The sequence below is a fragment of the Marmota monax genome, unplaced genomic scaffold (genome assembly GCF_021218885.2).
Source record: "Marmota monax isolate L192 unplaced genomic scaffold, Marmota_monax_Labrador192_F-V1.1 WCK01_AAM20220418_F8-fsc00020, whole genome shotgun sequence".
NCBI lineage: Eukaryota > Metazoa > Chordata > Mammalia > Rodentia > Sciuridae > Marmota > Marmota monax.
The window spans coordinates 20,555,195-20,580,549 of NW_026692912.1; the positions used below are offsets into that span (position 1 = coordinate 20,555,195).

Consider the following 25,355-nt stretch of genomic DNA (forward strand, 5'->3'; position numbering starts at 1 on the left):
TTCCCGGAGGAGCAAGCGGCTGCAGTGACAGACGCAAGCCAGGTCCCAGCTGATGAAAGTAGCCCAGGCCGGGCAGCGAGGGTCAAAAAGTAAACTATTTAAATCCACAACATGTGCCAGCGCTTCCACGAGGAGAAGAGCGCAGCCGCCTGGGGAGGAGCCCACCCGGAGGACCAGCCAAGGCGTCCGTCCAGAGGCTGCGGGGCGGAAGAGCCAACGTGGCAGCCCAGCAGCTCTGGCCTTTGCCAGGAGTTCAGGGCCACGTGCAGGGGAAGCAGCTTGTTAAAAGTTCTGGCATGGCCAGCCCCTCCTCCCGCAGTGAGACAGCAAGAAGTTCCTAGAAGCCAAGCCACTTGGGGCCTGATGCTGGAGCACTCAAAGGAGCCCTCTGGAGCCCCACGCTGCCTTCTTCACTCCTTAACAATGGCTGAGGGATTGACAGATGGGCAGGGAGTGGAAGCTGGCAGCAGCAAGTGACCAAACAAGCAGAATGCACAGCACACTGAGGCTTTGCAAACCCCAAGACAGACGAGGGGTGAGAGATGGGTCAGTCACTCAGGCTTGCAGGGGGTGGGATTAACAGGGTTAAAAGTAAGGATTCTGGAGTCAGACCACCTGGGCTTGAATCCTGATGCTCTCCAGCCAAATAACCTTGAGAATGGTCTTCAAATAACCAGCATAGGCAGGTGCCAGCAACCCTGCTTTACAGACCCAGGCAAGCAGCCACCATGCTCTGTCTTCTGCCCCCAGAGTCCTTTTTATTTTTTATTTTGAGACAGGGTCTTGCTAAGTTGCTTAAGACCTCACTAAATTTTTGAAGCTGGCCTCGAATTTGTGATCCTCTTCCCAGGTTACTGGGGATTACCGGTGTGTGCCCCCACACCTGGCCGACTAGCACTGTTGTCCAGGCTCCAATCTGTGAATGTGATTCTCAACTGATGCCAGGAGTTGCTCCTCTTACAAGAGCAACCCACAAGGGACAGCAAGTGAAGGGTCCCAAAGTAAAATGCTAGGTTGGGGTGTGGCTCAGTGGTAAAGCATCTGCCTGACAAGCACAAGGCCATAGGTTCAATCTTCAGCACAGAAAAAAGAAAAAAAAAAAGTAAACAGCTGGCTTTGACCTGAGCAAAGGTACCCCCACCACCCAGTGTGGCCCAGCCTGGCTCCTGATTCCTGGGCATTTTCCTGTGTGCTGGGGGCTTCTCGAGCATTGACTTCCTGCTTCTACTTCACAGATGAGGACATCAACAGGGAGTGCAGGCACTTGCCACAGATCACACTGAGGTGAGAGGTGGTCTGCACTCCCAGTCCCCATGCTGCAGGATCCCTGAGAAATCTGCTGAGAATGGAGCCATTCTCAGGAAACTGTCTTACAGCAGCATGAGTTATCTGTCACACTGGCCTCTGCAAACAGGCTCATGCCGAGTGAGAGATGTTCACTGGGTCAGAATGCAGGGTTGGTGGGATATGACCTGGACCAAACCCAGCAAGACCCACTGGTGCTGGGGAACAAGTGAGGTCAATCCAGGTTGCAGGGAGATGTGAGGAAATGCTCCCCACAGGCTGGTTTAGCAAAGTGCCCAAGATCAGCTTCCCATTGCTGGGCACTTGCTACAAGTCAGGCACTAAACCAAGAGCGTGCCCTGCTTGACCTCCCCAAATCCACAGCCCATCGCTCCCATGTCACAGGCTAGAAATCTGAGGTCACAGGTGGTGAAGTCACCTATGTAAGGTCTCCTGGATAGTAGAGTCTGTGATCTGAACCCATCTGTCTGATCCTAGACCCCCATGGACCTCCAGGACTGAACTAGGCCAGAGGCCCCAAGAATTCAAGTGAAGACACAACAACCATCACACTGGTCTGTGGTAGCGACCTCCCCTCCAGGACCCTCGACTGCAGCACAGAGAGCTACAGTGCTGAACCTGGTAGGGGACTGCCCTTCCTCAGCCTGTCAGATGCTCAGCAGGCCCACCACAGAGGCATGGGAAGACAGAGACACTGGGGTCCAAGATCAGGCTTTGCCACCCAGTGGACACTTGACCTTTCTGGGCCTCTTTCATCACCTGTCCCTGTCTTGTGGAGTTGCTACCAAGCACAGAGTGTGCACCTATTATGGTTTAGATGTGAGGTATGCCCCCAAAGATAGGGTTAGGAGAGCCAGAACCTAATCCATGCATTAATCCCCGATAGAGTTCAACAGAGTTCGACTGGATGGTAACTGTAGGCAGGGAGGCTGGGGCTGGGGGAGGTGGGTCCCTAGGGGCATTCCTTTGGGGTTTATATTTTGTCCTGGTGAGGACAAAATATAAACTCTGCTTCCTGGTGCCATGTTCCTAGCTGGTTTCCTCTGCCAAACCCTTCTGCCATGATGCTCTGCCTTACCTTGGGCCCAAAAGAACGAATTCAGCCGTCTATGAACTGGGACCTCTGAAACAGGAGTGCTAAATAAACTTTTTCTCCTTTGGGGCAGGGCCTAGCCCTTCAGCAGTAACCACAGAAAGGGATGTGGAGCTCCAGAGAGCACGCAGAGCCCCTAAGCCAGTCCCCTTCCCTGACCCAGGACCAGTGATCTGGTCGTCTCCCCAGGCCTCCAACCAAGCTGGCTGGGCAGGTGGCCCAGGCACATGCAGGCGCCCCTGGCTGACTCACCCTTGGGTGGTGTTTGATTCACCAGAGGAGACAGGGGGAGAGAGAGAAGGGAGGATTCCCATTCCTGGGCCTGGTTTCCTGAAGGACTGGACTCAGGTCCTGAGGGTACCTCTGTCCTCTGCACCCCATCCTCCAACCTGGCCCATTCTGAGGGTACCCCCTCTACATGTGAGCTTCCTCTTCTGGGCCTGAGTCAGATAATGGTGAGAGCAGAGCCAGTCTCCCAGAGCAAAGGTCCCAGAGGCAGGGCCCCTGCTGTGTTTACAACTACCTCCCCTGTCCCAACACCAGTTCCCTGCACACAGTAGGTACCCAGGAATGTCTGCTGGCCACACAAGAGCCTCCCTAGCTTGCTCCACAGGGCTGCCCAACACCTTCCTGCGCCACTCCCAGGCAGCAGCTTTCCAGCTGGGCTCTCCCCACCTCTCTGCAGAGTCAAGAATCATCACCATCGTTGGTTCTGCCACCAGGTGTTCCCACTGATCCACAACCTCCCTGTGGCTCCTGAGATTTCTCAGGTGACCATGAAACAAGTAGGGACTGCTTTTCTTCACAGTCTGACACCAACTCAGACCTGTTTTTCCAGTCTTTCTTAGCAGCTCCCAGGGATTCTAACCACAGGACAAAAGGCTCAGGGTCAGGCAGGACCACAAGGGCCTTACTCACCATTTTCCACCTCCTCCGTGGACACCTGATTCTCTGAAAATGGCCAGTCCCTGCCTCTGTTATTCACTCCACATGCATTTAGAGAGTGCTTACTACAAACCGAGTTGGACACTGGGGACTCCTTTGAATAGGCCAGGTCTTAGGCTTGCCTGCAGCCAACATCTGGGTCCAGCTATAACATGTGACCCTCTTTAGCCAACTCAACCCCCTTAGGAACTGCTGCAGTCCAATGCCACCCTTCTCTGGCTCTCAGAGCGAGCACATCAAAGGCCAACCCCAAAGAGAGGGTTTGGGGCAGCACAAGCAAAGTGGTGATGTCCCCCTCCCCTGTTCTGCTCAGAGGTCTGAGATGGATGTGTCTAATGGTCTCCCCTGTGCATGGGCCCCAGAAAGGGACCATGCATCTTGGCCAGGCAGTGGCCCAGCTCTAATCACAATTGTTTGAATGGGTGAACCTCGTGAAGACAGAAGAGAAACTCCAGGAGAAAGGGAGAAACGTAGGCTTTTCTTTTCTGCTCCCAGCCCTGGGCCCCCTCTGTCCATTGCCCTGGATTGATACCAACCACCACCAAACCTTTATCAAACACAGACTTTATCAAACACAGGGTCTATAATGGGCACATAACAGGCATCACCCATTTCGTCCAGGCACCACAGAGGAGCTTACTATCCATTTCACAGATGAGGAAAGTAAGGCTGAGAGACCCAGCAGCCTGGCACCTTAGGAGCCTACCAAGCTTCAGAACTGCCCCGTAAGCCCTGCTGGGGTTTGCAAGAGACAGAAGAAAAACTCCCAGCCAGAGAGGACTGCCGGCAGCCGCGAGGCAAGGTACTGTCTTATAAACCAGAGTGATGCTCACGGGTCAGGACGGTGCAGGTTGGCCTGCTCAACATCCCGAGGACCTCCCCCAGGCTTCCTGATGCCCAAAGAGGTGCCTCATTTTTGCCTAGAGGTGCGGGGCATCTGGAGACTTGTTTCTGGCACAGAAAAGTGCAGCTCAGGGTACATATTCATGAAACTAACCTCCAGAAGCAGAATAGGGCAGGCCCAGAAGCCCCTTCCAGACGTAACCCTCACCCAACCTGTACTGGACACTTCCAAACGTTATACAAATGTCATCACACCACCTGTCTCAGCCTTCTTTTTATTATTATTATTATTATTGTAGTTGTAGATACATACAATATCTTTATTTTATTTATTTATCTTTATGAGGTGCTGAGGATCGCACCCAGGGCTTCACAGTCTGACACCAGGGGCTCTGCCCCAGCCCCAGCCTCAGCCCCGCCCCGCCTTCTTGTTCTACAGTGTCTGTGTGCTGGTCCTCAGGGGCAGCAGTGGCAGAGGGTGCCTTGAGTTCTGCTTTCAGTCACTCCATGATGACTGGGTGGGGAGCGTCTCAGCTGACACTCACCTGCCCTTCTGTGACCTGCAGCCCCAGCAGGCCACCTTATACTGTCCTTGGTGGTTCTAAAATACAAACTTTACTCTGATTCCACCTGTTCCGAGCTCCCACCCCTCAGATGGAACCCCTCTCCAGGCCCTTGCCTATCCCAAGCCCACTCCCAGGCCACCGGCTCTTCACCTGGGGCTGTCCTCTAACCCCACCCATCCCCTGGACCCAGGCCAACATCTTTCCTTGGGACCGTCACTGGAACTCTAACTAGATTCATGTGCCTCCCCTACAGAAGGGATCCTGGAGGGGGCTGCAATTGCAGGGCCCAGCCAGGGCCCCAGCCACAGAAGATGCCCAGGAAATGATCACAGAGCAACTAGAGGGGGACTACGCAGAGCACAAACCACAGGTGTGCTGCCCCCACATGTGTGCAGAGAGTCTGGTTCTCAGAGAGGAAGTGGTGAGACGCAAGGCTGTTTTGCAGGTGGAGAGGACCCAGCTGGGCACCCCCAGCCCAGGCTCTGCAGCCCCTCTCAGCAGGTTTGGTCTGTTTTTACCTTACAGAGGCCTGGCCATGTGCTAAGCACAAACACCCTGATCTCAGGGAGCCCTCCTGCCCCCAAGTGAGCATCCCCACGTGGAGGAAGAAGCTGAGGCTGCAGGGCAAAGCCCCTGGCCGTGGTCGGAGAGTGACCCAGCATTGCCAAGGTACAACTGTGGCACCAGGCCCCTTCCCCCATCCCCAGCCTGCTGTGAACTTTGCTGTCCCTGCAGGACAGTCACCCAACTCCCGCCAGCAGGGCCCTCAGCTGCCTCTCAGTCACAGCCTCTGAGGCCATGGTGGCACCCAGCTGCCTGGTGCGTGGGTGAAAGCTGCTCCTGACACAGACTGATACCTCCAGCACAGGCTAGGGGAGGGGCTGGGCTCAGCAGCTGGCAGTGGCTGCCACACAGTCCCTACCAGCACCCTCACTGGTTCAGAGCCAAGGGAGCAAAGTCCCAGCCTGGCTGCAGGGCACAGTGGTACAGGGTGCAGTGACTCATGCCTATAATTCCAGCAACTTGGGAGGCTGAGGCAGAAGGATTACAAGTTTGAGTACAGCCTTGGCAACTTAGTGAGACCCTGTCTCAAAAATAAATAAAAAGAGGGCCAGGGGTGTACCTCAGTAGCATGACCCTATATTCAATCCCCAGAACCAGGGGGAAAAAATAAAACAGTCCCAGCCCAGGGCAGCACCAGTCCACAGCAGCAGGCCCCAGAACTGAGGTGCAGGGAAGGCCACTACTGCCCAGGAAGGACCCACAGCCTGGGAAGGAAGCCAGACACATGGATGAGGACCAGTGCCCTGAGATGAGGGCCTACAGGTGTGACAAGGCCAAAAAGGCGAGGGAAGGCTTCCCAGAGGAGGTAGCTCTTGGGCTAGGCAGGAGTGGGAAGGGAGAACAGAGGACGAGGCAGATGCAGGACAAAGAGAAACCAGAAGGGCAAGGGGTGAGTGAGGGCCCGGAGGCCCCGGGCTCTCTCACCTATGCCCCTGCCCACCAGCAGGCTGACAGCCAGGGCCCACCACCGCTTGTCTCCTGCCTCCCAGAGCAGTCCCTGAGCTGGCCGTGCAGAGGCACTGCATATGGGGCAGATCCAAGCTAACGAGGCAAGAAAGCATGCAGCCCCTCGCCTGAGCTCAGATACCAGGCACGTTCCTTGCCTACTCACACCCCTGCAGGGGGCAGAGATTTGGCCCTGAGCAGGAAGTGCCCTTTCCTGGCAGCACCCCATCATCCTGGCCCACAGCAGAATACCAGCTACCAGGGGCAAGTGGGGCACATCATCTGGCACAGCTGGGACTCAGCCCAGAGACAGGAGGGCAGACCTTAGCATACATTGTGTCCACCATGGGCAGCGGCCAAACTGGACGCCTGACAGGTGTTATCTCACCACATCCTCCCCGGAACTCTGCGAGGCAGACTCTGTGCTTCAAGAGAGGGTCACAGAGGAGGCTGGGATCTAAAGTCCCTTGCCCAAGGTCACAGGCAGTGAATAGCAGGTCAAGGGGAGAGGAGGGCAAGACAAAAACCCAATAGGCAAAGAGAATCTCTTATCAGAGCTCCTTCCTCCAACCACTGAACCAAGCTGGCCGGGCTGGGGATGAGGACTGTCCACTGCCAGTTAGCAGCTGGGCAGGGTGGGGATGTGGGAGTTTGGGGCCTACATTTGAGAGTTCTTCCCAGCCCTGGGTGTCTGCAACCTTAACCCTACGAAGTCACCAGGGCCAGGAACAGGCTGGGCAGCGTCAGCCAACCAAACAGCAGCCTACCTCTGCAGCCTGAGGACAGGTCTGGTGTCCGCCCAATCCCAAGCACTTGCCAGGAGAGGTGGATAATGAGCAGCCAACCCCCTCCCCACCCACACTAGCTCTAGGTCTTGTCTTGTCTTTTCTTTTTAATTAATTAATTATTTGTTCTAATTGTCTAGGTCTTTTCTAAGCAAATCTGGCAGCTCTCCCCTGCTCCAACCTTCCCATGGCTGCATGGTGAGAGGAGGCCAGATCTAAACTGTCGCCACAGTACTACTGCCAGGTCTCCACTCCAGAGTCCCTAGGCTCCTAAGGTCTGTACACAGACTTGCCAGCAGCTATCCCAGTACCCATATGCAGGGCTCCTTGAAAGCAAGTTAGGACTCCCAGGTACTAAGAGGGTTCAAAGTCACTCTGGGCCTCCGGCCACCTCCATGCACGCAAAATGGTTGCTGCTAAGAATCCCAGGCCAAGGCATCTCCCAGAATGGAGCTTCAAGCAAGGAACAGGACTTAGAGAGCAGCTCTGGCTCCATGGAGCCTGGTGACCTGGGTCAGGGCTGCTGCCAGGCTGGCACCTGCTAACAATGTGGCCAGCTGGCATCAAAAGTCAGGTCCAAGGAGCAGACATTAAGGCCAGGCAGAGGCTGGGCAGCTTCAGGTCTCACCTTGGCCACCAGCAGCCTGACGTGACCTTGAAGGGAGCTGGCAATTGACCTGGTGCCACAACCTTGCTGACCCTTCTGGCCTCTGTGGCTACTAGCTTGGCCCTGTCCACTTCCCCGCCAGAAGGACTTCTCTCCATAGGCCTCTCTGTCCCCATGCCTGCATACAGAAGGCTTCCATAGGGGCCCCAGGGACTAGGCTGGTCCAGGTAAAACAAGGGACGAAGATCACACCAGGAACCCAAGGGTGTGCTGGTGGGGTCAGAGGAACCCTGGGCAGGAAGCCCACGTGAGGAGGCAGCTGCAAATTCCCTTAAGCCAAACAGCCAGGCAGCACTGCTGTCAGATCTCCCAACTTGAAAGAAACGGAAAGTCAGGATTTTTATGTGATCAACAACTCCTGGAGCACTGCATGGCTCCACAGAACCCCGGCTACGTGTGCCACTGTGCATACTCTGAATGTCCATCTTCCAGCACCTTCCACGCACTAGGCATGGTGCCGAGCCACTAGGGTGAAGAACCCCCCCCCCCAGGGCTGGACCAGCACTCCACCTCTCTCTCCAAGCCCCCTTCCATCATCTCTACCTGGCAGCTAAGAGCTACTGTCCTGGTGGGCAAAGCAGGCCACACTGCTCCCCTGCCCCTCAGAGGACTCCCAAAGCCAGCAGCCTGTCTCCTTTCCATCACTTACTCTGTCCCTTTCCTTCCCTCTCAGTACCCCAACCCACGAACCCACGAACGTGCCCTGCCTTATCCCCTAAAGAGGCAGTGCCTCAGGCCAGGGCCCTCCAGTCCACAGTCTTCCCACTTCTTCCAGGCCACGCCACGCAGCCTCGGGGGCTCCCATGCAGCACTCCCTCCTTGAGGAAGCCCTCCCTATGGCACTGACGAGCCCCGTCATGAGACAGTGAGCTATGTGAGGCCAGGACCATGCCAACCTGGATGGGCGCTCACTCGACACCTGATAATAAGTGGACACATGCCTGGACAGAAACGCCTCCCCAGCTGGTCTGCCAGGGGCTAATGGGATCCAAGAGGAGACTCCCCACATCTGTGAGGCTACAAAGTTCCCATGATGCCCGCCAGGCACACTGGCCCCACCCACTGGGAGTTCACAGGAACAGGGCGGTCTGGTCCTCTCATCTCTGGAAGCCCAGGACCAATGGTGAATACTGGGTCAAAGTGGAATGGAGGCTGCAACTGTAGCTCAGTGGCAGAGCACTTGCCTACCCACGTGAGACACTGGGTTCGATCCTCAGCACCACATTAAAAATAAATAAATAAAATAAAGGTATTGTGTTCATCTACACCTAAAAAACATAAATAAAAAATATATATTTTTTAAAAAGTGGAATCAGCTACAGCAGGGGCTGTAGCTCAGTGGCACAGTGCTTGCCTAGCATGTGTGAGACTGAGTTCGATCTTCAGCACCACATAAAAAAATAAATAAAATAAAGGCATGTTGTCTATCTATAACTATAAAACTTTTTTTTTAAAAAATGTAGAATGGAACCTGTCTGCTGGCCCCTCCTCCCTTCCCAGTGTCTGAGCCTCCACAGCCCAGGGCTCTGTCCCTGCTCCCCTCAGCCCCTTGGGACAGATCTGAGAATCCTTCTCCATCCTGCCTTCCCAAAGCTCCACACCAAGATATCCCTAAGAGCAGGCTCGAACAGTGGTAGCCTCAAGTGGCATTCTGCAGCTTTTTTCAAGGAGAGTGGGCAAGGCCAGTGGGCTCTGGCCAAGTGTATGGCACATGTGAGGAAAGACCAAGCCTGCCTGGCCTCCCCAGGGCTGGGCCTAAGCATAGGACCTCCGTCTGCAGAGCTGATCTGTCCAAGGCCTTTCTCCAGGGCCTCCCATCCCTGTGGGAACAAAGCCGCGCCCACAATAGGCAGGCAGGGCTTGTGTTTTGAGGGGTACTGAGGCACAGGGGACAGAAGTCAGGGCCAGACCAGTCTCCTCACGTATGCTCTTCCTATGAAGTGACCCTGACAAGTCACTGCTCTGCCCTAGGCCTCAGTTTCCCCACCCACTGGCTAAACAATGCACTCCCTTCCTCTGGCACTACGTGGGGCAAGCTAAAGGACCCATGCCAGCTGGGAGCAGAACCCTCTCAGAATATTTGAGATTCTTCCACCTCAGGACAGGTTGGCCACTTTCTGACTCAGACTTGGCTGGGACCTCTGCATCCCTCTGGGCCCCACTTGTTCCACCTCAGAAAAGCCTCCCAGACATACTTGGATCCCTCCACCTGGGAGGTGTTCAGGCTGGAACCCATTATGCCCCAGTGCTAGCCTCTTCCTGCTTCCAAATCCAGTGACCCCAGTCCCACCCTGCCTCAGGGTCCTGAGAACTCTTCATTTTGTGCCTCCCATGATCTAGTTCAGTTCCTCTGCACTACCCAGAACTGGACTTTCCTGTACCACCTTATCTATTGAAAAAAGCCTTCTTTAAAGGTCTGGAACGTCACATGGGTCTCTAGCTGCTCCTCACCCACTGCCACCATAGCAGGACAGGGTTTTGGAGCCAGACCTGCTGAAATTCAAGTCCTATCTCAGTAGTCTCCAGCTGAGTGACAGAGGCCTAGTCCTCCTGACCCCGGCACCCTCATCCATAGCGAGGACAGTGCCCTCAGCTCAAGGTGGTTATGGGGATTCAACTGACCATGCGTTTGAGGAGTTCCTTGACATGCAGCATATGCACAGGCCAAAGGACTTTAAACCATGATAAAAGAATTTCCCCATCTGCCATTTCCCACCTGGTGACTTCTATCTGATCTCAGTGCCTCTCCAGATGGCAAAGGATTAATGGGGATACCACTTGCAAAATACTCAGTACAGGGCCTGGCACACTGCACGGGGCTCCGAATGTGGTGGCTGTGAGGATTACTGTTCACAGGAGGTGTCGGAATGATAAGGCTGGGGAATGGTCCAGCCCCAGTGTACCACCTGCTATACCTGTTCAAATTGGGTCAGGCAGTGCAGAGTTCCCAGCTGTTGCCATGGCACCCAACACAGAGGGAAACACTCTGGCTAGGAGGGCGGGTGCTGCAGGGTGGGGCCTCAGGCAGTTCACTGTGACAGAGCCCATGCTGCCAACACTGGCTCTGAGCCATCTCAAAGGTCCCTGGGGTTGGGGGGAATGCACTACTGGATCTGGGCCCAGGATCTAACCAGGTCCAATCACCCCAGTCCTTACCCCAACTTGTAAACAATGGGGCCCTGGTGGTTTGGAGGAGTGGCCTGTGAGGCAGGGCTTCTGGGCTAGAGACCAGGGTGGATGGGGTGTGGGTGGAAGGAGGAGGAACCCAGAAGCCCCCATCTCTTGGGCAAAAGCCCAGCCAAAGCCAAAGTGGTTCTAAACTGGGTTCTGGTTCCAATATCACTGCTCTCTCCAGTCACACCTGCCCAGCAGCAAACAGGAACCCAGCACCTTGTGGGCCTCAATGTCAGCTCCTCCCCACTCAGGTTTCATCCAGGATGAGGGCTGGGAAAAGCTGTTTGGGCTCTGCTGGGTTCAGGGAATCTGAGGCCCCTTGCCAGAAGAGAAGGGAAAACAGAGGTGAAATCCAGACCATGTGGGCTAAGACCTGGAACTTTCCATACTTCCTGGATGAGGAGGCAGGTTTAGCACACAACGGAAAGGCTGACGGGTAGAGTGAGATTGGCTACAGGGCCTGGGAGGCCAGGCAAGACCTCAGGCTGGGGCTCATTATGAGTTCCTCCCTGGGATTCAAGATACTGTCCCCATCCTGGCTCACAGTAGGCACGCTGCTGATTCCAAGGGGATGTCCCCCTAAGACCTGGGCTGCTGTACCCCTCTGCTGCATCAATCTTCCAGACCAGACACAGTACATACATAATCTATCCCCCTTATAACCCATTTTACAAAAGGGGAAACTGAGGCTCGGGGGCACAACAGGGTAATGGTTAAAAGCAATCCTGAGTTTGAATCTACGTTCCATTTTATTAACTCAGGCAAATCATTCACTCTGTGCCTCAGTTTTCTCCTCAGTAAAATGGGGATGATAATCCTATGGGGCCAATGATAATCCTATGCCCTGGCCTCTACCTCTGCTCCATGACAAAGTCAAGGTATTGACAGGTGCTAGCAAAACAAGGAGCTCAGCAACAACAATTGCTGGCTCTTGTGATCTGAAAGGTTGGGTAACTCACCCAAGGTCACCCAGCCAATAAGTAGCCAACTCCAGGCCCTAGCTCTGAGCACAGCCCTCTGAAACCACGAGGCACTGTGTGGGGTGGCTGTAGGATCATAGGCTTCCCAGGCAACCAAGGATTGCTGCCACCCCCACCACAAGGGACAGCCCTTGTTCAAATTCCTCAGATAAGTAGCTCCCAGAACAGGGAGCTAGTGCACAGAAGAGGTACCCCACTCTGTGTGGACCAGAGATTCCAAAATCTGGTTAGGCAGCTCCCCTCTTCTTCCCCACCTCCCACTCAGAGAGCACTCCACCTCCAGATTCATCCAACAGGTCTCCAAACAGGCCAAGTCCAGTTGACACTGCTTCCTGCAAGTTCCCTGGAAAGCCACTTACTTCCTCCTTCTAGGCCTCAGTTTCTCCATTTGTAACACACACCGCCATCTCTGAATAGTGAGGCAGCTGCAGCTAACAGGCCCACAAGGCCTGAGGAGCAAAGGGCAGACAGGGTGGGGGGAGCAAGTGTCCCAGGCCATGGGCCAGGCCCTGCACCCCATTCTATCTACTCTGGATGAGACCTGTATCAGGCCCAATTTCCTAGAAGAAAAGGGAGCCCAGAAACTGCCAGGATTCGAATCCCCATCTTTAGGACTCCAAGGATCTCTCTGGACAGGCCAGGACTGTGAGACCCCAGGTGGGCCCAGTCAGCAAGTAACAGCCTGGGAGTTCCGTGACATTCAGCAATAAGCTGGGCAGCTAGACCTGACAGGGTGGGGATCAAACCTTCTTTCACACTGGGGAGCAGCCTACTGACAAGAGCCTTTGCAATGCAAAGTAGCCCAGCTCAAGCCAGAGGAGGACAGTCACTCAGAGGAGGCTGGACTGGCCAAAATCCAGCCACCACCCTCCAGCCAGACTGGGGAGTGCCTACAACCCGGCTTTCCCAGCCACAGTGGAAAGCCAGAGATCCTGTGGCTGGCTGGGTCTCTAAATCATATGACAGCCCCACTGGCCAGTTGGACTGCAAGGTAGCCTGGAACACCCCTTCCCTACCCACTCCTTCAAGGCCCAAATCCTACTGGGCTCTACATGCAAGTCTGCAGAATGGGCCTACAGGGCTGCATGCAGGGCCTGAAAAAACAGAACCTCAGGTATCTGGCTGGTCACCTGCAGACTGGTGACTGTCACTCTACCAACTTATTTAGGCCAGGTTCTGTCTTGTGCAAACCTGCCCCAAACACATAATGCCCAGGATCCTCCGGGCCCCAGGGGGGCTTCCACACTTGCCAAATGACTAGATCCCTGCCAGCACCACCCCCATCCCCTGCAGGCACGAACGCCCTAGCTCCTACCTTGACGACAAGCTGACAAAATCCCCGCCATCCAGCAGCCGGACCTTGCAGAAGAGGACTCCGTTCACGAACGGGACGGCTGTCAGCTCCTCCAGGGTGAAAGTGGTTTGGAATTTGAATTTCTTCTTCTTCATCAAGAAAGCCATGGGCGAGTTCCCTGAGTCTAAAGCCCCGAAGGCCAAATAAAAGGGAAGGGGTAGAAATCCCCAGGATTCCTTTCCTTACAACACACCCCCTCCTCCAAAACCCCAGAGCCGGATCCCGCCCAGATGGTGGCGGAGGCGGCCGAGCGAGCAGGGATCTGAGTCCGGAGCCCCAGGTCGGAGTGACCAGTCCAGTTCGCGGGCGGGCCGGCTTCACCCTCGGGCAGCTGGGTTTCGGAGGGGCCCGGGGCGGCCGGGGGCTTCACCAGCATGTAAACAGCAGGGCATGGCCCAGGAGGCAGGCGCTAGTGTGGCGGGCGGCGCGCGAGCGGCGGCGCGGACCTGCAGCATCCCGAGCCGCGGGCCGGGCGGGCCGGTGAGACCAAGGGTGGCGGGCGGCCCCGGCCCCGCCCCCGCCCCGCTGGCGACGGGGGAGGTGCCCTCGCTGCGCACACGCCCCCGCACCTGGTGCCAGGCGGCCCGCGCAGGTGAGGCCAGGGGTGGTGGCGAAGGACACCCACAGCACTGCCGGGACTCTGGCGGCCTCTCCGGGAGGCGGGCGGGGACGCTGCGGTAGGGAACGTCCGCCCGCGGGCCTCCTCCGGGCGAACACCGGGCAGCCAGGGGCGCCGCCTCCTCCTAGGTCCTGGGACCCGCGCCGCGGGCCCTGGCGAAACCGAGGCACCCTCCGGCCCGGCCGGTGGCTTCGCCTCGCCCGCCGCCTCTGCTCGGCACCTGGCGAGCAGCAGTGCCGCCGCCTGCGCCCCCGACGAGGCCGCCGGAGCCCGACGCTGCACCCAGCCGCGCCGAGCCGCTCCGAGACTGCCGAGGCCCTGCTCGGCCGCCCGCCGAGTGGCCGCCGCGCGCTGCAGGCGGGGCGTCGGCGGCCCAGCCCGCCCGCGATTGGCGGCCCGGCGGGGCGAGCGCGGAACACCATTGGTGCTCGGTGGTGTGGGGCGGGACTCGTGGGAGGCAGAGCCGCCCCTATTGGTGCGCCTTGCGGCCGAGCCCGCCTCATCGGGCAGGGCGGAACGGAGGGGCCGCAAGAGGGGCCCAGGCCGGGCAGTGGGAGGTCGCGAGGCGGGGAGCCGCGGCTAGCAGGGCAGAGAGGAGAGCGAGAGCAGAAGAAACAATGACGAGGAGAAACAGTCTGAAAACTGTGAATGGCACGGCCTTCCAAGGTCCTGCCAGACTTTAGTTCATTGAGCACTAAAGTAGGCTCTAAAGAGAGCGAGTCCCGTTTCTCAGAAAACTGACACGCAGAGAGGTGGCCCTAGAAGCTGGTTTCTTACCCTCGGAATCTGCGAAGTGTCTGCAAAGGCTTCGCCTGCCGTGAAGGTGACTTGAAGCAGTTCATCACGCAGCCTTGTGACCCAGCTTGTCTGATTCCTTGATGTTATCTAAGTCTTTTGTTGTCCTGTAGTTTCTTAAATAGTGTCACTGGCTAGATTTACTGTTCTGGGGATGGAGCAACTTCAGGAACTTCGGTTTCCCAAGGCCCTGGGGTATTTTGTAACTCATTCTTCCAGTCCCCAAATGTTTAGGGGCACTATTCTGAGCAGGGACCCAATGGGGAGCCTGGTGGTCTCGCCCTCACTGACCCCTCCAAGCTTAAGACCTGTGGAAAAGCAGACCTGGATATAAGCAGTAACAAATGTGGTGAATAAGAACTGTAGTAGGAGACATAGAGGGAGCTGGGGATCTCAAAGGAGGCACCTGGCATGCGGGGATGGAAGGAGACTCAGAGAGAAGGGTTCCTGCAGAAAGCAACCGAAGCCATCCTCAGGATGCATGCATTGGGTGGGACAGGATGCAGGCAGAAAACCACCGGAGGCCTGGCATACTGCATGGTGCTCACAGGAAGTTACCAGTACCTCTTTGGCTACATTGTGGTGATTTGAGGGGCAAGAGATGAGGCTAAAAAAGGCCTGTAGCAGCCTGATCTGCCAGTCTAGTAGACCAGTGTAAGAAGGAAACCACCAACATGTTTTGACCTGTAGGACTTGCTTTTTCTGGTAAGAAGCTTGCTCTGGCTTCAGGTGACGTGGAAGGGAGAAGATGGAAAACAGGTGGGTGAGGGGTCTGTTGTGATCAGAGCAAGAGGGGCTGGCTGCAGGACTTCAGCATGGAGAAATGAGAGGAGGATTCTGAGACATGGGCAGATTGGGCAGGACTGGAGCATGTGTTATGTCTAGACGTGTGAATGAGGACTCCCATCTCTGGTTTCTTCCTGCTTCCCAGTGACACTGGTGGGCCATCCATGCTTCTCTCATTGGTCCCATAATTTAGAAATAACAGCCAGATTGGAGAAAAATTATAATAGTAGATCCCCATGCTTCTTTGTATCCTTTTTACAGGCAGGGAAGTAGAGACATAGAGGATTTAAATCCCTTGACCTGAGTGCTGAGTGCTACACTGTGCTGTCCACAAGCACAGGGGGTGTGTTCTCATTAATCCTGCCTGGGCCTGGCTACCTGAACCCAGGAGGTAATTTCAGAGGCAGCCAGTCAAGGATATCCCAAGGCCTGGGTGACTCCTCAGCTGTGACCGAGAATAACCTCAGCCTCAGTCCTCTCCGACAGGAAGTAGGGTGGGCCTTGCTGCCAGGCTTAGCTCCATTTATCTCTCTGCAGCCTGAAGGCTGGGAACCCAAGAAGTTTCCCTTCCCTCATTTCCCCAATGGTGTCTGGGCAAAGCAGAGATCATGGTACCAACACAGGATGCTAAATTTCGGGTGAAACAAGCCCAAGTTAGAATCCTGGCTCTGGTGTATATTGGCAGTGTAGGCTCAGTTTGGAGCACTGAGGCTCTGGTGCTGCCAATGGGGAGGGATTTCAGTATGACATGGCTAAGATCACTTGTCCTGAAACTAGCAGAACTGAGTTCGAAATCCAGTTGGCATGCTATTGACCACTTATGTCACACAAACTTTGGGTATGATTTTATAGGCATAGAAGGGAATCTTCCATTTCTGATCCACGGTTTTTTCACTTGCAAAATGTGAATAAAAATATCAACCTTTCTATAATGTTGCAAGGACACCTTGAGGGTGTGTCTACAAAAGGCTCAGTCCTGGAAGGACAAGGGCATCTGAGCATGGTCGGTGGGGAGCTCCAGCCCAGCACTCCCACAATTCTCCAGTCCCCCCAGATTCCCAGGTATGGCCTATCCTTCTTCCCTGAGGTCCTGATCAGACACATAAACAACCCAACACCAAGCAAGACCTGAGGCAAGTTGTCTGGAGAAGGAAGTCCAAGAAATGTGAAAGAATGACTGGGTCTGGGGTCCTGATTCAGAAGGCATGCTCAAGGAAGGCCTCCTGGAGGTGTCCTCTCAGCCAAGTAAATAATAAGGGCTGGGCTGGGGATGTGGCTCAAGAGGTAGCACGCTCGCCTGGCATGCGTGCGGCCCGGGTTCGATCCTCAGCACCACGTACAAACAAAGATGTTGTGTCCGCTGAAAACTAAAAAAATAAATATCAAAAAATTCTCTCTCGGGCTGGGGATGTGGCTCAAGAGGAGTGCACTCGCCTGGCATGCATGCGGCCCGAGTTCGATCCTCAGCACCACATACAAACAAAGATGTTGTGTCTGTCAAAAAATAAAAAATAAATATCAAAAAAAAATTCTCTCTCTCTCTCTTTAAAATAATAATAATAATAATAATAATAATAATAATAATAATAATGGCCACCACACACAAAAAGCTCTGGGGGAAAAGGCATGAGTTGGAGTGTTTGGGAGACTCTGTGAGAAATGGCGTGAGTAGAGGGGGTAGAGAGGGTTGCAGGCAGGCAGGGCCCTGGTCACATGGGCCCTTGAGGGCCTAAGAGGAGTTTAGATTTTATTTTAAGTCCAAAGGAACACATCAGAAGATGTTGGCAGGGAAGTGGCAAGATCCAACATATAAGCCCAGTGGGTCTGGAGGCTGAGGCAGGAGGACCACAAGTTCAAAGCCAGCCTCAACAACTTAGTAAGGCCCTAAGCAACTTAGCAAGACACTATCTCAAAAACAAAACAACAACAAAAAAGGCTCAGTGCTTAAGTGCCCCTGGGTTCAATCCCCAGTACAAAAAAAAAAAATCCAAAATATGCTGTTAGAAGTTCCTCTAGCTGCTGTGTGGAACATGCCTTGGTTGCCAGGGGGCAGACACAGAAGCAAGCAGACGGGTGAGGAGGATGTTTCAAACAGTCCTTCAAGAGATAGTGGTGGCTCAGACCATGGCAGAGGTAAGAGCCAGGGAAAGAGAAAGGGGCACATTTCACAGAAGCACTGACAGAAGGTGCTGAGCCATGAGAAAAGTTAGTCATGATTGAGACTGCAGCACCCAGCAAAGACTTAGAGCAGCAAAGGCTTAGAGCCTCTTGAATATCCCCAGTTTTGAATTTGATCGGGTGCCGCAGTGTTCTTGAAGTTGAGAGGTAAGTGAACTTAAGCACTGGATTAGATGTGGGAAAGAAAAGAGGAAGGAAGGAATTTACTGTGACCACAGCCTGCAGAACAGCTGGGAAAAGTGGGAGTGCCTCAGAGAATCCTTACCCTTACTTGGCCCCCGGACAAACCCTATGAGGCCATTCACTTAGCTCTTTCTCCCACTCCAACAGGAGCGGCACAAGGCCAGACACCTTGCCATGGAGTCCCCTGGTCCAGTTCAAGGCCTGTCATATATGCTTCATTTACTGGAGGCCAAATGAACGCATGTGTGCCTAGATGGACACGTGTATACATGGCAGATGCATGTATGTACATATGTATTAATTTACATATGGTAAAACGTCCCTGGTTCCATCCCCAGCACTGCAAAAATAAAAATAAAAATTCAACATATGTAGTCCCAGCTATGTGGGAGGTTGAGGCAGGACAATCTCTTGAGACAGGAATTTGAGACCAGCCAAAGCAACGTAATAAAACCCTGTCTCAAAAACAATTTTGATGTTAAAAGAAAAAAAAAGATATATTTTAAAAAGTTTTGATGTGCACAATTCCTTTTAACATAAATTACCCAATTGTAATACTTTCACGTGCATGCAAAGATACATGTCTATACATGCGCCGTTTTACACTCTAGGAAACTGTTGGGAACAGGTAATGTCTAGTGGTAGCAAAGGGAGGTCTTGAGGGCAAGGACTGCTTTGTTCCCTGCTCCATCCTGGGCAACCAGAACAGCACCTGGTGCACAAGAGTGCTCATAAAGTGTCCTGTGACAGGTAGTGTCATCAAGAGGAGTCTGTGTAGCTGTCAGTAGGGGGCTGAAGAGGTATGGGCTGAAGGGGGAGGTGGCCACCCTCCTGCACAGAGCGAGTCACAGAGCATAATTAACGGCCAAGCTTATTTTTGTGAAGAAAAATGTCCATGTTTACCCATACATAAAAAAGAATCTTGAGGGGCCGGGGCTGTGGCTCAGCAGTAGCATACTTGCCAAGCATGTGTGAGGCACTGGGTTTGAGTCTCAACACCGCATATAAATTAAAAAAAAAAAAAAGTCTATCAATAACTAAAAAACTATAATTAAAAAAAAAAGACTCTTGAGCCCACTGCAATAGCACATGCCTATAGTCACAGACACTTGGTGGGGGGCAAAGGCAGGAGGGTCACAAGTTCAAAGCCAGCTTCAGCAACTTAGCAAGACCTGGTCTCTGAATAAAACAAAAAAGGGACTGGGGATCTGACTCAGTGGGTAAGCACTGAGTTAAATCCCTGGTACCAAAAATGTAAAATAAATACAAACATCAAGGGCTGCAGTTGGTTTACTTTGTTTGAACAAATATTCCGGCTTTAGGGCCTAGGGGTGTATCTCAGTGATAGAGCACTTGCCTAGTGTGTGCAAACCCCGGGTTTGACCTCGTAGCACCACACACACATCATTAAGTAATTTTTTAAAATATTACTGGTAATAGGATGAATTCGTTTTATAATTTAACAATATGTAATTATAAGCATATTATCAACAAAAACTCTTCCACGCTTCTCTGTCATTCTCTGGATAAAACCCAAGATTCTTAACCTGGCCTCTGGCCTCTCTGGAAGGAGCTAAGCAGCCCCTCCCTGCCTGCCTCCCTCAGGCCCCTGCAACCCTGCTGCCTGAAGGTCCAGTCTCACCCCCCTTCTCCCAGCAACACTTACTAAATGTCTGGCTCTGGGTCAAGCACTCCCACCCCATCCTGCCCGTCAGGCAAACGCCACTTCATGTTCATTTTACCTGCATTCATGTACAGAGAAAATGAGGGTTTGGCCTCCTGTTTTCTGCCTCCCAGGGCTCAGGACAATACCTGGTACACAGGTGGCATTCGTTGGAAGACAGGGAAGGGAGGGCAGGGGTGGGGAAGGGGGACAGGAAGAAAAGAAAGAATAAAAAAGAAACAGAGAAAGGGGAAACTGAGGTAGGGGAGGGAAATGTCACTTGCCCAGATCACCCTGAAGGCAGCTATGCAGCTGGCCTGAGCTGTCAGTCACATGACACACAGCACAGCCTGCTTCATACAGCCTGGTCACACCAAGACGCCTTCCGGCCCCACGGGCCGAGAGCAGTCAGTGCTGATTCACCAGTGACCAGACTCCAGTCATTTGCAGAATGGGAATGGCAGCAGAGCCAGCCAAGCAGCTGACCGAGGGCATATTGATTTGTGCTAGACTCCTCACTACCCTTCAAGCTAGTCACACGAGAAGATAAAGGCTCCAAAGAACTCAACCCCAGCAATCTGTCCTGCTTAAGCCTCCCACAGCCAAGTCTACAAGCCTCCCTGTTGACCAGCCAGCTCTGCCCTTTCAGCCCAGCCTGACCATCACTCACAGAGACCAGTCATGGTTCACAGCACGAGATCTGGAATCAGGCAGCCCTGGGTTCCAGCCCAGGGATTCCTGAGTCAGAGGGTATTTGCATATTTACCCTTGAGAGATACTGCCAACCTGCTTTTCAAAAAGGTTGGACACATTTATATTTCCAAAAACAAAACAAGAAAGTGTTCATTCCTCCACTTCCTCCACTTTTACTAACCCTCTGAACAAAATAAAAGCTTTCCTATGTACTTCATGTCTTATATTAGCATTTTAATACCTTTTATTTATTTATTTATTTTTATATGGTGCTGAGGATCGAACCCAGTGCCTCACACATACCAGATGAGTGCTCTACCACTGAGCCACAACCCCAGCCCCTAGAATTTTTTTTTTTTTTTTTTTTTTTTTTTTACTTTTAGCTATTTGAATTCTTCTTAAATCATCCATAGCCTTTGTTTGTTTTTAAATTAGGGTAGCAATGCTTTGTTATTTATTTGTAGTAGTTTATTACATATTGCAGCTACCAATTTTACATATGTTAAAATGTTGCTTCCACTTAATTATCTTTAGACTATATATCAAGTCAGTTTGCCTCACAGAAGCACTTTCCCAAGCCCCAGTTAAGAGATAGGAATTGGGGCTGGGGATGTGGCTCAAGCGGTAGCGTGATCATCTGGCATGCGTGCGGCCTGGGTTCGATCCTCAGCACCACATCAAACAAAGATGTTGTGTCTGCCGAAAACTAAAAAATAAATAAATTAAAAAAAAAAAAAAGAGAGATAGGAGTTGATTTACTTCAATGGAGAAAGTACTGGATAGGGAGTCAGGAGGTCAGATTTTGACTTCTACATTTGCCCCTGATTGCCCGTGTGACTTCCAACCAGTCTTTGCTCTCTTTTTCCCTCCTAGTTAATTAGGAGCATTGAATGAAATGGTCTCTGAGGACCTGTCTACTTCCATGGTCTAGACCCTCATAGACTATAGAACTTTCTGCAAGGATTGAAATGTTCCATATCTGTATGGTTCAATATGGTAATCACTAGCCAAACGTGGCTCCTAAGCACTTGAAATATGGTAGTAGAGTAAGTAACTGAGTTTTTAATTTCATTGAATTCAAATTTAAAATTTAAATATCTCCACGTGGCCGATGACAGGGTATATTGGACAGAGCAGGTATAGAGGGTCTACGCTTCTGGTGGAGGTACAACCCAAAGCAGGGATTGGAGAATTCCTGTGTGACTTGGGCCAGCTCCCTCCACCTCTGTAAGCCTCAGTTACCTCATCTGTTCGTTGGTGTCTGCAGCAATCCCTTGCCTCCTGGGATTGTTGGACAGAAGCCTCTGTGTGTGTGCGCGAGCGCGTGTGCCAGGGATTGAACTCAGGGGCATTTATGCACTGAACCACATCCCTAGTCATTTCATTTATTTATTTATTATTTTGAGACCGGTTCATGTAAGTTGCTAAGGGCCGCACTAAGTTGCTGAGACTCACTTGGAACTTGCGATCCTGCCTCAGCCTCCAGAGTCACTGGGATTACGGGTGTGTGCCACCACGCCCAGTTGTTAGATCTGATGAATAAGTGTGTGAAGGCTGAGGCCTGACATTGCAAAATCAGGCCTGATTCACAGATTAAAACATGAGATTGTATATTTGCCAATTTATATTATGTCCAGAAACCCCATGGGTAGCCTTCCCAGTGCCACTCATCTCCCCCTTCCACTCAGAGTCCAGGTTTACCTTTTCTTCTTCTTCTTCTTTTTTTTTTTGGTACTGGGGATTGAACCCACAGACACTTTGCTAATGAGTTACATCCCCAGCTTTTCTGATTTTGAGACAGGGCCTCCCTAAATCGCTGAGGCTGGCCCACAACTTGCGATCCTCCTGCCTCGGCCTCCTGAGTTGCTGGGATTACAGGCATGTGCCACCGAGTCCGACCAGCTTTACCTTCTTAAACCAGTATTTTGGTTCCAGCAGGTCTTCAGCTGAGGTCTACCACTGACAGGGCAAGGTCCCACCTCTTCAGCTGAGTTCCCAGCCACTGAGAACTGTCCCCGCCTTTATATGACAAGCTGCCAACCGGCCCAGGAGCCTCCCTGTCCTCAACCAGTCTGTCTCCTACCCCACTTTCCAAGGTCTGCCAAGTCCTTCGTGCATTCAGTTTTCATTCACAGGCGTTTATCCCACCATCTGCTGTGGGACTGGGGCTGCAGAGAGGGGCTGCTGAGGTGGCCCAAGTGAAGGCCGCTGTAACACACCTCGTTGGGGGTGGGGCAGGGAGCAGTTCTGGGAACAGTGGGATTGAGAGGGGGCCTGACCTGGTGTGGGTGGTGCGGACACACTCATGAGGAGGTTGCATGCGAGTCCAAGCAGGACAGATGGGAAGTTCAGCCAGGGGAGAAGAGGAGTTTGTAGAGAGGACCCTCTGACTCTCTGACTGGCCCCAGCAGGAGAGAATGTAGGAGCCCAGAGTGGGTGAGGCTAGAAAGGAAAGAAGCCAGGCCCAACACCCCCAGAGGGACTTATAGGCGGTATTAGTGATGTTGTATTGTATCCTAAAGGTAATGGGGAGCCATGGAAGGTTTTAGGGAGAGAATATTGGAGTTGGTTCAGCTCAGCTCCCCGCATGGCCCTTGCTTCCCCATAAGATTCAGGAATTTCCAAAATACATGTATGAAGATGTGAATTTAAAAATTAATTAATTAATTAAAAAAAAAAAAGATTCAGGAATTTCACCTCCTCGCCTTTCCTTCTCCACCTGCTGTGTTCATGAACACTCGGTTCCCTAGGCCTGCCTTCTGCCTAAAAGGTGACCTGGGTTCAGATCCTAGGCCGCAGATTCCTTGGCCCTCTTGCTTCCAGGAAGTCATTAGCCTCTTTCACGGTCAGTGTCCTCACCTGTAAAAATGGAGATAATGACACCTTCTTTGCACAGTTACATAAGTCAGGAGGGAAAAGTGCACGGCCCAGAGCCGCTTAGGAGTCCCGCTGAACCCCTTCTGTGCAGGGTCAAACCAAAGCCACCCAAGGGCTGGAGGGGCTTCCCAAAGGGCCGGCTTCTGAGAAGTGTCTGTTGGGCCCAGCCGGCCCCAAAAGACATGGAGGGCCGGGCCCGCTGGGGCCTTTCCTGGGCAGCCTGACTGCAAGGCCACCGGAAGGAGACCCCTAAGCCTGGACTTGGTCTTCTGGACCCTCCTACAGCCCACCCAGCAGGCCAGGAGTCTGCCCCGCAGGGCACAGCGCTTACATAACCTGGCAGGTGCCCAACACCTTTCACCCAGAGATCAGGGCTGTGTTTCCTGCCAAGAGGTGTTCCCGGGTCACCTCCCTGTCCTCGCAGATACCTGCGTGCACAGAGCCCTTTAGTCTTTGCTGAGCTCTGCTTATTTGATGAATTCTTAGTCACATCCCTCGAGTTACTGCTGGTGATGGCTATTGTTTTTAAATGTCAAAGGCATGGATGGTGGCATTTTGTGGTGAAGCATGAGGGACAGTAGGAGCAGTCAGGGAGAGAGGAGATGGGGTCAGCAGAGACTGGAGATCCACCAGAGTGCGAGTGCCAGCCTCCTCCACCTGTTAGCTCCGGGACTTGGGACCCGTTGCTTAGTCTCTCAGCCTGTTTTGATATCTGCAGAGTGGTTTAGTGGCCACACTAGCCTCGTGAAATTTTTTTGAGGATTTGATGAGGCTCAGAAGTCATTTATATAATATATGACATAAAATGTGTTCTTTATGTAATGTGTATAAAGGGCTTCGTGCATTTCCTGGCAATAAGAAGTGCTCATCAGATGTTGGCTATGAACAGCTCACACTGCTCTGGAAGCTGCCTTTGCTACTCAGACTCCCTTTCCAGCAAGAGTAGGGAACTTAACCTGCTGAGGTTTTCTCACAACCCAGTCTCCTGATGGGGGTGCTGGGGTGGGCGTTGCCGTCTTCCTCCAAACAGTTACAGTAGCTCCTGGGCTGGTCATGGGGCTGGGAGCTCAGAGCCTGGATTTTCAACTCCTATTTGACCCTGCAGGCCTCCTACCCTCTGGCCTCAGTCTCCCCCTGTGGAACCACAGACGAGGGGCAAGCATTGGTGCTTGCGAAGGGCCTGCCCTCTGACCGTGTCTCAGACCTGGAGACCCCAGACCCTGTGCCTGACCAAAACTTCCTTCCTTCCTTCTTCGACAGACTCGATTGCCCCGAATGCCATTCGCCTTGCTTGCTGGCCTTTGCTGCTTGGCTGTGGGACCTTGGGCAAGTTACTTGACCTCTTTACGCATCCATTTCCAGAACCCCAAAAAGGTGAATCATCATGTTACCCATTTTGTGGGGTGTTTGTGAGTAGTGAACAAGATTTGTAAAGTGGTCAGAGCAGCGCTATTGGACTAACCTCAAAATGGAGTGCCCAGTGCATGCCAGCACTGCTGAGGGCCCAGGGAGGAGGGTGAGCAACAGGCTCACTAGTGAGGCCGGAAGCCAACACCTCGCGCTGCTGCAGTGGTGTTGACTGTCCTGCTGGGGCCGGGGTGGGGGCTGCTCTCTTCATCTAAACAGGTACAATAGCTCCTGGGCCTGGGCCTACCCTGGGAGCCATCCCTGGGCTGTGTCCCTGAGATCTCCTGTAACAGCAGCCTCACTGTCCCCACCTCACAGATAAGGGAACAGAAGCCCAGCCAGGTGCGGTCCACCCCAGCCCAGCACCTGCCCTTCACAGGGGCCAGTGTGGGGCTGTTGAATGAATGACAGACCACACACAGCCCTTTACGGAGGGCAAGGAGCTTGACTGTCCTGGGCTCAGCAGAAACATCCCAAGGCTGTACTGTTGTCACTGTCCCCTCCTCTTCCTCCCGGCCACTGTCATCAGAGCAAACGCTTCATTGAATGCTCAGTCAACACGGCAGGCACTGGTCTCGGGATTTTATGCAAAAAATATCTTTCAAAATATCCTCACAGTGGGTTCCCTTTCACAGGTTCCCTTTCACTCAGGCACAGAGAGGCAAAGTCATGTCCTGCGTCACAGGTAACTGATGGAGGTGACTTCAAATCCAGAGAATTTGGCTCCTGAGCCTGAACACTTTCTTTGTTTTTATTTTTATTTATTTATTTTTGGTACCAGGGATTGAACCCAGGAATGCTAAAACACTGAGCCACATCCCCAGCCCCTTTTTATTTTTTATTTTGAGACAGGGTCTTGCTAAGTTGCTTAGGGCCTTGCTAAATTGCTGAGATTGGCTTTGAACTAGAGATCTTCGTGCCTCAGCCTCTGCT

General features: G+C 53.0%; 1 protein-coding gene across 1 annotated transcript in view; it reads right to left on the bottom strand.

Moving 5' to 3' along the window:
- Positions 1-14,124, bottom strand: part of Eeig1 (estrogen-induced osteoclastogenesis regulator 1) — a 33,533-nt gene extending 19,409 nt beyond the window's left edge. Inside the window, exon 1 of the mRNA XM_046451605.2 lies at positions 13,183-14,124. Coding sequence (XP_046307561.1) covers positions 13,183-13,328 — 146 coding nt within the window. The 5' untranslated portion in view covers positions 13,329-14,124. The remainder of the gene's footprint in view (positions 1-13,182) is intronic.
- Positions 14,125-25,355: the final 11,231 nt, after the last annotated feature.